This window comes from Salmo salar, chromosome 25 (assembly GCF_965601325.2).
Source record: "Salmo salar chromosome 25, fSalSal1, whole genome shotgun sequence".
Lineage (NCBI taxonomy): Eukaryota > Metazoa > Chordata > Actinopteri > Salmoniformes > Salmonidae > Salmo > Salmo salar.
The window spans coordinates 29,967,381-29,978,132 of NC_138315.1; the positions used below are offsets into that span (position 1 = coordinate 29,967,381).

Below are 10,752 nucleotides of genomic sequence, written 5' to 3' on the forward strand. Positions count from 1 at the left end.
CATGACTATAACTATATAGGTAGACAATAATGTGGACATCAGTTGTGTTTTGGGGGCGCGTGCTGAAAGACCCAGTAGTCTCTGTGTTAGTGAGTCTAATAATAATGAGGAGTCTCCCAGCACAGCAACTACAGCAGCCCCAGCAGAGGAAGAGAGAAGAGAAAAAAAATGTATGAAATGTATGCACTCACTCTGGATAAGAGCGTCTGCTAAATGACTAAAATGTCAAATGTAATAGCAAGCAGAGACCGGGAAAGCAATGTGTGTGTGTGTGGTGTGGTGTGTGTGTGATCTTAACCCATTCGAACACTTATGGGAAATTCTGGAGCGGCACCTGAGACTGCATTTTCCACCACCATAAACAAAACACCAAATTATGGAATTTCTCGTGGAAGAATGGCATTGCATTCCTCCAAAAGAGTTCCAGACACTTGTAGAATCTATGCCAAGGCCCATTGAAGCTGTTCTGGCTGCTCGTGGTGGCCCAACGCCCTATTTAGACACTTTATGTTGGTGTTTCCTTTATTTTGGCAGTTACCTGTGTCTGCCACATTCTCCCCTTTTTTGGTAATGTCAAAGCCTGCCAAGTGTACTGGAAAACTAGGCCAAATGTTTTACAATAGTATGGAATTCCCCAAATAGACATGCCACACCCAATGGGTTAAAATTATAACATAAAATTAAACACAGTCCATGACACAATACTGGATATTTACATTCACTTATCTGACGATGTTCACAATTTCAATTCACTGAAAGCCTCCAAATTCTACCTTCAAGAGGATGCCACACTCACACCTCATACCTCTCTTCCTCCGAGCCGCGGGTATGCGCTCCGTGGGCGTGTACGCGCAGAGTCCCATCCCTCCTCTCCTCTCCATACCCCATAGTACCGTTAAAACTTTCCTCCAATCAGAGTCGCTTCTAAGAACTTTGCCAAGTGGAGTCTGTCGGGTACCATATGTTCGCTTTCACTCGGGTTTGGTTCGGCTCAGTAGGAGGTGTTGGTCCTATTGGCTCGGTATTGTCTTTATGCAAACAGCTCCTTTCACCGACGGCATGTCTATTGTCACCGCCATGGTTTATATGGAGGTAGCGGTGGACCTAAGGATTACATCCGTCTGAGGAGCGCTGATTCAGGCTGTGTTTCTCTTTGAGCCCCTGCCAGCTTCGTCACAGCCATGAGTTGTCTGGATGTGATGTTTCACCAGAGTTATGGAGCTCACTACCTCCCTGCGTCTTCAGCAGCAGCGGCAGCAGCCTACAAAGCAGCATACTATCACCATCAGCACCAGCAACAGGTGGGTGTCCAGACTACACCAAATAGTAATGACGTAGTATTTGTTTGTTTTCTAATACTAGGCTATTTTTTGTGTTCTAATAATTGGCGCTATTACGCACTAATACACTCCGTGAGCAATGGTTTGGGGCGTCGCAGATGTCAGTTCACAGTGAAGAGTCCTGGGTATCACAGAACTTGAAAAGTTGAAGCTGTCATTGCTCGTGATGTATTTAGTTAGAGCAGGTCATGCAGAATGACTCGGACTCCTCGTTCCATCAGAAGGGTGATGTAATGGGAGCTCGTCACTGTCACTCAGGAATGTTGACGATGATGGTTCATTTGGTACGGCCACGAGCACTTACATAGTCGTCATACTTTCACCAGAACACACGCGCGGAAACGTTCTACAACTTTTTGGATAAACTTCGGTCTGTAAAGATGATTCGTTTTTCTTAAAATAGAGGTCATAGAGAATTTAAGTAATTATACTGGCTAGTATGACTTTTAACGAGGGATGTATTTTGTTCAGTTGATGTATACACGTTGAATCATCTGGTTTGATCGTTGTGGTGCTGACTAGACATACAGGCTGGTGCTCTCATGGCTGAATCTGTGGCATACATTTTTCTCCCTCTCCCTCTCTCTCGGTCTATTTCCCTCTCTCTGTAGAAGAAGCTGGGTGTTTACAGTAGGATGCAGCAGGACAGCATGGAGCAGCAGTTTCCAGGGCGGAGACAGCAACAGCAGCGTGGGGGTGGAGGGGGGAGGCTGGCTGGGGAGAAGGAGGTCCGACAGGGCCTGGAGGTTTCTGGGCTGGGGGGCTCTTGGAGGTCTGGGAAGGACAGCCAGCCGGCTGAGGCAGAGTACCTGAGCTCCAGGTGTGTCCTGTTCACCTATTTCCATGGCAACATCGAGGATGTGGTGGATGAGCATTTCTCCAGGGCTCTGAGCCAACCCAGCACCTTCACCGGAGAGACCAAGAGCTCCAGGTGCCCACCCATTCACACCTCTGCCTCGGCAGGACTGTGGAAAGGTAGGAGCACACAGGGACACTCGTACCATTACTCATCTGAAACAGTGTTATTCAAATGGATTCATTGTCTTTTACTGTTACTTTTTATTTAGAATAATAAAAATGTAATTGTGGAAAAACCTAGTGTTCCTAAAAACCTTTTACGATATATATTCTTCACTGGTAATTAGTGTTGAGCGATTAACTGACATTTTGGGTATTCTTTCATTTTTTTTAAACCAACATCGGTTCGATTATTAGAATTGCATTTCGTTCTGTCTGAGCTCAATGCTCAGTTTCTTTAGAGATAAATCAGATCAAGCCCAAACTGTGAGATGTAAAGTTAGTTGGGGTTTGTCCTTTCCAGCAGTCCAATATTCTACATAGTTCGTGCAGAACTGTTCATGACACAAACTGTTCACACATCTCTTGTTGGCGGAGAGAACTTTTAACAGGTTTACAGCTTATTTCCCGTTCTACACATTTTGTCATGGGGTGCAAAGAAAACTTTGCCGTTTTAAAGCTCATTTTCTTACAATTCTATACATTTTGCCATGTCTAATGTGCATTAATGTGATATATGAGTGACTCGAACATTACTACCAAATCTATGTGCTAAAAAACCTAGCAAAAACAAACGTTAGCTGACATGGGCTAGTTGATCTGGACATTTAAGTTATAAATATCTCTCTAAGGTCTGTAATGACTAACATGACAAGAGGAACTGATGATGCACTACCCAATTTACAAATGGCACCTTGTGCATTCTACTATTACAACTTTCAAGAGGAAGTTGAAAGCCGGACTGAGCAAAACAGTTTGGGAACCACTGATCTAAGTGATTGATAGTTGGTATTCAGCAGTCATAAAATTTGCCTTATTTACTTTTAAGTACTAATAAAATTGTGATTTTGTCAGACAGCATCAGCGGCAGCTCTATAGAGATGAGATAAATAAATAAATAAAACAAATGTAATATACACAAAAAGTGATAAGCAGTAATGTGCAGTCACTACCATCATGGGACTTGTATTGTTTTAGTCTGTGTTGTTACAGCATTCAACCCACATAATACATAGTGCATTTAATGTCTAAAATAATTATCTAAACCGAAATAGAAAACCATTATTATATTTGAATGATCGAACCGAAACCGAACCAACCTCAAAAAGCACTAATCGCTCAGCACTACTGGTAACCTTTAGGCTGTTTACATGAATGTCTGTGTATCGTTTACTGACTATATCCATGTCTCTCTTTCAGATAGTGTATCTCTCTCGGAAGGCCAGTGCAGTTCTCTGTCCTCTTCTCTGTGGGGTGGAGGTTACCCGTCCCAGACCAGCCCCTGTCTGCCCATCCACCCAGACTTCTCCCCCAGCCCTGCAGGCTTCCATGCCCCAGACAGAGCTCTGTGGACAGGCCACGCTCTTCCCCAGCCCAGCCTCCCTCCTCCAACCTCTCTCCCTGACCCCTGGGCCTACAGCCTCAGTCCCCAGACCTCCGCCAGCTACACACACGTTCACGACGTCTACCCACACACACACCCTCACACACACATGCACCCCCGGCACACACACGCAGTATTACATTCCCACCCGTCCCATGGCCCAGGCCTAGACCCCAGGTTCAGCCCTCTGCTCCTGCCTGGTGTGAAGACTCAGAGCCCCCTAGCCCACAGCCCTGTGGGACACAGCACACACAGTACCACACACAGCAGCCAGAGCCCAGGGATACACAGTGATGTGAAGACAGAGGTGGAGCAGGCCAGCCCCCCCACCCTGACCCCCTCAGCCTGGCCCACTGCTCTACACACACCCATGGATATCTACGACTCAGGTAAGCCTCTGACCTGGAGCCCCCCCCCACACACACACACACACACACACACACACACACACACACACATGCACTCTCTCTCCCATGTCTACGTTTCTGCTACGTTGTTGTTTTATCTAAAAGTTGATGTTACGCTGTTTCTCTCTCTCCAGGTCTGGATCAGGACAAAGTGAAGGCTGTTTGGTTCTGAGAGAGAGGATATGACGTCACAGTGTCGTCACCCTGCCACTGAGCTGTGATCAGCTCTAACAGAACCTCCTGGAACCACATTTTTTGGTGGACTCGTTCTCTAGAAGACTCTCCACTCACTAGAAGAACTCAGAACTCCAGGGTGGATTTAGGTTTCTCAGAAAGCCTTCCTGAGAAATATAGACTACTCTCCATGCCTCACAATCCACCAGGGATACTTCAGATCACTCTTTGGCAAAATATTTGTTCCTAATTTGTACCAAAAGTATTAGCTGGTTGATTGGGAACTAGTATCCCAAATGAGGGTTCTGTTTAAAGAATATAGTTTGTGGGAACACTGCTCAGCCAAGCCTCTTTCTGATCTTTTAATATTCTGCTATGTGTGTAACTAGCTATATGTGTGTAATTGACTGAAATATATGTTGTATATACAGTAGTACTGTGATCTGAAGTGATTGTCATTTCCGTAAAGTGTTTGATTGTTGCTAATTGTTTTTCACCAACCCTGTGTTGTCATGTTGCCTAGTGTTCTGTATGTGTGGAGAAATGTCATTATTGATGTGTAATAAATTGCTAAGTTCTATTGGCAATCGTGCCCTACATCTTTAAGATCTGACTCAAAGTACACAGCTAAATGTCATTTTTTTGTATCAAATCTGATAATTGAATATCACCCAGCATTGTTTAGGAACGATATGTAGGTCAGCCTTGAACTTTTACTCAGAAATCCATCTATAGTGAACAAAAATATAAACGCAACATACAACAATTTCAAAGATTTTACTGAGTTACAGTTCATATAAGGAAATCAGTCAATTGAAATAAATCCATTAGGCCCTAATCTATAGATTTCACATGACTGGGAATACAGATATGCATCGGTTGGTCACAGGCGTGTGGATCTGAAAATCAGTCAGTATCTGGTGTGACCACCATTTGTCTCATGCAGCGCGACAATCTCCTTTGCATGAAGTTGATCAGGCTGTTGATTGTGGCCTGTGGAATGTTGTCCCACTCCTCTTCAATGGCTGTGTGAAGTTGCTGGATATTGGCGGGAACTGGAACATGCTGTCGTACACGTTGATCCAGAGCATCTCAAACATGCTCAATGGGTGATATGTCTGGTGAGTATGCAGACCATAGAAGAACTGGGACAATTCAGCTTCCAGGAATTGTGTACAGATCCTTGCGACATGGGACCGTGCATTATCATGCTGAAACATCGATTGTGCATCTGTAAAAGTTTGTGAGTGTTATTGGTGACAAGCTGAATTTCTCCAGCCTCCTGAGGTAGAAGATGCGCTGCTGCGCCTCCTTCACCACGCTGTCTGTGTGGGTGGACCATTTCAGTTTGTCCGTGATGTGTACCCCGAGGAACTTAAAACTTTCTACCTTCTCCACTACTGTCCCGTCGATGTGGATAGAGGGCTGCTCCTCTGCTGTTTCCTGAAGTCCACAATCATCTCCTTTGTTTTGTTGACATTGAGTGTGAGGTTATTTTCCTGACACCACACTCCGAGGGCCCTCACCTCCTCCCTGTAGGCCGTCTCGTCGTTGTTGGTAATCAAGCCTACCACTGTAGTGTCGTCTGCAAACTTGATGATTGAGTTGTAGGCGTGCATGGTCACGCAGTCATGGGTGAACAGGGAGTACAGGAGAGGGCTGAGAACGCACCCTTGTGGGGCCCCAATGTTGAGGATCAGCGGGGTGGAGATGTTGTTACCTACCCTCACCACCTGGGGGCGGCCCATCAGGAAGTCCAGGACCCAGTTGCACAGGGCGGGGTCGAGACCCAGGGTCTCGAGCTTAATGACGAGTTTGGAGGGTACTATGGTGTTAAATGCTGAGCTGTAGTCGATGAACAGCATTCTTACATAGGTATTCCTCTTGTCCAGATGGGTTAGGGCAGTGTGCAGTGTGATTGTGATTGCGTCATCTGTGGACCTATTGGGGTGGTAAGCAAATTGGAGTGGGTCTAGGGTGTCAGGTAGGGTGGAGGTGATATGGTCCTTGACTAGTCTCTCAAAGCACTTCATGATGACGGAAGTGAGTGCTACGGGGCGATAGTCATTTAGCTCAGTTACCTTCGCTTTCTTGGGAACAGGAACCATGGTGGCCCTCTTGAAGCATGTGGGAACAGCAGACTGGGATAAGGATTGATTGAATATGTCCGTAAACACACCAGCCAGCTGGTCTGCGCATGCTCTGAGGACGCGGCTGGGGATGCCGTCTGGGCCGGCAGCCTTGCGAGGGTTAACACATTTAAATGTTTTACTCACATTGGCTGCAGTGAAGGAGAGCCCGCAGGATTTGGTAGCGGGCTGTGTCAGTGGCACTGTGTTGTCCTCAAAGCGAGCAAAGAAGTTGTTTAGTTTGTCTGGGAGCAAGACATCGTGGTCCGCGACGGGGCTGGTTTTCCTTTTGTAGTCCGTGATTGACTGTAGACCCTGCCACATACCTCTCGTGTCTGAGCCATTGAATTGCGACTCTACTTTGTCTCTATACTGACGTTTAGCCTGTTTGATTGCCTTGCGGAGGGAATAGCTACACTGTTTGTATTCGGTCATGTTTCCGGTCACCTTGCCCTGATTAAAAGCAGTGGTTCGCGCTTTCAGTTTTGCGCAATTGCTGCCATCAATCCACAGTTTCTGGTTGGGGAATGTTTTAATAGGCGCTGTGGGTACGACATCACCGATGCACTTGCTAATAAACTCGCTCACCGAATCAGCATATTCATCAATGTTATTGTCCGACGCTATGCGGAACATACCCAAGTCCACGTGATCGAAGCAATCTTGAAGCGTGGAATCCGATTGTTCGGACCAGCGTTGAACAGATCTAAGCACGGGCGCTTCCTGCTTTAGTTTCTGTCTATAGGCTGGGAGCAACAAAATGGAGTCTTGGTCAGATTTTCCGAAAGGAGGGCAGGGGAGGACTTTATATGCGTTGCGGAAGTTAGAATAACAATGATCCAGAGTTTTGCCAGCCCGGGTCGCGCATTCGATATGCTGATAAAATTTAGGGAGCCTTGTTTTCAGATTAGCCTTGTTAAAATCCCCAGCTACAATAAATGCAGCCTCAGGATATGTGGTTTCCAGTTTACATAGAGTCAAATGAAGTTCTTTCAGGGCTGTCGATGTGTCTGATTGGGGCGGGATATACACGACTGTGATTATGATCGAAGAGAATTCTCTTGGTAGATAATGCGGTCGGCATTTGATTGTAAGGAATTCTAGGTCAGGTGAACAAAAGGACTTGAGTTCCTGTGTGTTGTTATGATCACACCACGTCTCGTTAATAATAAGGCATACACCCCCGCCCTTCTTCTTAAAAGAGAGATGTTTGTTTCTGTCTGCGCGATGTGTGAAGAAGCCGGTTGGCTGTACAGAGTCTGATGACGTATCCCGAGTGAGCCATGTTTCCGTGAAACAAAGAATGTTACAATCTCTGATGTCTCTCTGGGAGGCAACCCTTGCTCGGATTTCGTCTACCTTGTTGTCAAGAGACTGGACATTGGCGAATAGTATGCTCGGGAGCGGTGAGCGATGTGCCCGTCTACGGAGCCTGACCAGAAGACCGCTCCGTCTGCCCCTTCTGCCCCTTCTGCGGTGCCGTTGTTTTGGGTCGCCAGCTGGGATCCGATCCATTGTTCTGGGTGGTGGACCAAACAGAGGATCCGCTTCGGGAAAGTCGTATTCCTGGTCGTAATGTTGGTGAGTTGACGTTGCTCTTATATCCAATAGTTCTTCCCGGCTGTATGTAATAAAACCTAATATTTCCTGGGGTAACAATGTAGGAAATAACACATAAAAAAAACTAAATAATGCATAGTTTCCTAGGAACACGAAGCGAGGCGGCCATCTCTGTCGGTGCCTCTGCTGTTATCGCTCCCTCAAAACTTGAAACATCTGTGGCATTGTGTTGTGTCAAAACTGCACATTTTAGAGTGGCCTTTTATTGTCCCCAGCACAAGATGCATCTGTGTAATAATCACGCTGTTTAATCAGCTTCTTGGTATACCACACCTGTCAGGTGGATGGATTATCTTGGCAAAGGAGAAATGCTGACTAACAGACATGTAAACAAATGTGTGCACAAATTTGAGAGTAATAAGCTTTTTTGTGCGTTTGGAACATTTCTGAGATCTTTTATTTCAGCTCATGAAACATTTGACCAACACTTTAAATGCTGCGTTTATATTTTTGTTCAGTGTACATTAAAAAGTCTACAAAATCCTAAGAGATGATGGAAATGAACCTACACTATCTAAGGTTTCAGTCTCATAGTCCTGTATGTCTGTAACGTGATACTAATATGAGACTGATCGGGGGGTGAATTCCTCAGACAGTTGGTTGTAGATACCATGCCATGTCTGTTGCCTGTCTGGTACTCTACGCCAGGAATGTATTTCCTGTTTCCTGTCTGGACAGGAAGTCCACCAGGGGCAGAAAGTATACACACACACGTTGCAGTGCAGAAATGTCTTCATGCAGGCAGAGATAAACAGGGTGTGGAGTATTGCCTCTTGGAGGTCGACCCTAATCTACTCCTTCTCTAGGAATGTGTGAAGCGCAAGCTATGTGCTCCGGTGTGAAATCATCATTATTTTGGAGAAGAGCAGCTTTAAATATTTCAGGGTAACCCTGGTGCCAAGACTGGTATTATTGTTATCCATGACGGACAGCTGTGCAGTGTTTGTGTATGTGTGTGTTTGCACGTGTGTATGTTTGCATGTGTGTGTCTCAGGGGGTGTGTTAGTGTCTGTGAGTAAGCGATCTAACCAGGTGGTGTGTGTGTGTTTTCCTAACATTCTTGTCCCACCCTGAACTTAAGGATCCAGCTACCCCCTCATCTACACCCTCATCTACCCCCTCATCTACACCCTCATCTACCCCCTCAGCTACACCCTCATCTACCTCCTCCCCTACACCCTCATCTACCTCCTCACCTACCCCCTCATCTACACCCTCATCTACCTCCTCATCTACCCCCTCATCTACACCCTCATCTACCTCCTCATCTACCCCCTCATCTACACCCTCATCTACCTCCTCATCTACCCCCTCAGCTACACCCTCATCTACCTCCTCATCTACACCCTCATCTACACCCTCATCTACCCCCTCATCTACACCGTCATCTACCACCTCATCTACCTCCTCATCTACCCCCTCATCTACACCCTCATCTACCCCCTCATCTACCTCTTCATCTACCTCCTCATCTACCCCCTCATCTACACCCTCATCTACCCCCTCACCTACCCCCTCATCTACCCCCTCATTTACACCCTCATCTACCTCCTCATCTACCTCCTCATCTACCCCCTCATCTACACCCTCATCTACCCCCTCATCTACCTCCTCATCTACCTCCTCATCTACCCCCTCATCTACACCCTCATCTACCCCCTCATCTACCTCCTCATCTACCCCCTCATCTACACCCTCATCTACCTCCTCATCTACCTCCTCATCTACACCCTCATCTACCTCCTCACCTACCCCCTCAGCTACCCCCTCATCTACCTCCTCACCTACCCCCTCATCTACACCCTCATCTACACCCTCACCTACCCCCTCATCTACCCCCTCATCTACCTCCTCACCTACCCCCTCAGCTACACCCTCATCTACCTCCTCACCTACCCCCTCATCTATACCCTCATCTACCTCCTCACCTACCCCCTCAGCTACACCCTCATCTACCTCCTCACCTACCCCCTCATCTACACCCTCATCTAGGGCCCTGTGATGAGGCTTGAACATGTTGTTGTCTTTGCTGCTTAATGTGCTGACAAACAGAACTAAAACTGATGATCACGACAGTGGGGCTCTGAGTCCCTCTAGTCCCACTCTGCTTTAGAGGAGGAGGCCTCTCCTGGTGTAGGGGCTGCAGAGAGAGCACCAGGATTAATGCTTACTGGACATGATTAGAGAGAGTGCTAATGCACCTGCCCAAGCCCCATCCTGCGACCTAAGAGGTATGTATCAGATGCTCAACATATTCTGCTCACACCTACTATGATGGTCCGGGCCTAAACCACACAAAAACAACACTAGACACTATGGAACAAAAAGCTTTTACTGTCTCATCCTGGAATATACAAGGTCTGAGGTCATCTGCCTTTGGCCTAAAGAGCAGGAACCCAGACTTCATCAAAGAAATTGGAAATACAGGCATTGTCATCCTACAAGAAACATGGTATAGAGGAGAGCTGGTAGTCTCATCCACCAAACTACTAGGTGTGAAATAGGGAAGAGACTCAGTGGGTATGCTAATTTGGTATAGAGCAGACCTAACCCACTCTATTAAATTAGTCAAAACAGGAACATTTTACATTTGGCTAGAAATGAATAAGGAAATGATCTCAACAGAGAAACATTTCCTCATGTGTGCTACCTATATCCCCCCAATAGAATCCCCATCCTTT

At 46.4% G+C, this 10,752-nt stretch overlaps 1 protein-coding gene across 1 annotated transcript; it reads left to right on the forward strand.

Moving 5' to 3' along the window:
• The first annotated feature begins 890 nt into the window (after positions 1-890).
• vgll3 (vestigial-like family member 3) lies at positions 891-4,909 on the forward strand. Its single transcript, XM_014173901.3, has 4 exons — positions 891-1,301; positions 1,952-2,315; positions 3,558-4,130; positions 4,283-4,909. Exons 1-4 carry the CDS (start codon positions 1,182-1,184, stop codon positions 4,318-4,320), a joined length of 1,095 nt encoding a protein of 364 aa, XP_014029376.3. The 5' UTR covers positions 891-1,181; the 3' UTR covers positions 4,321-4,909.
• The last annotated feature ends 5,843 nt before the right edge of the window (positions 4,910-10,752 follow it).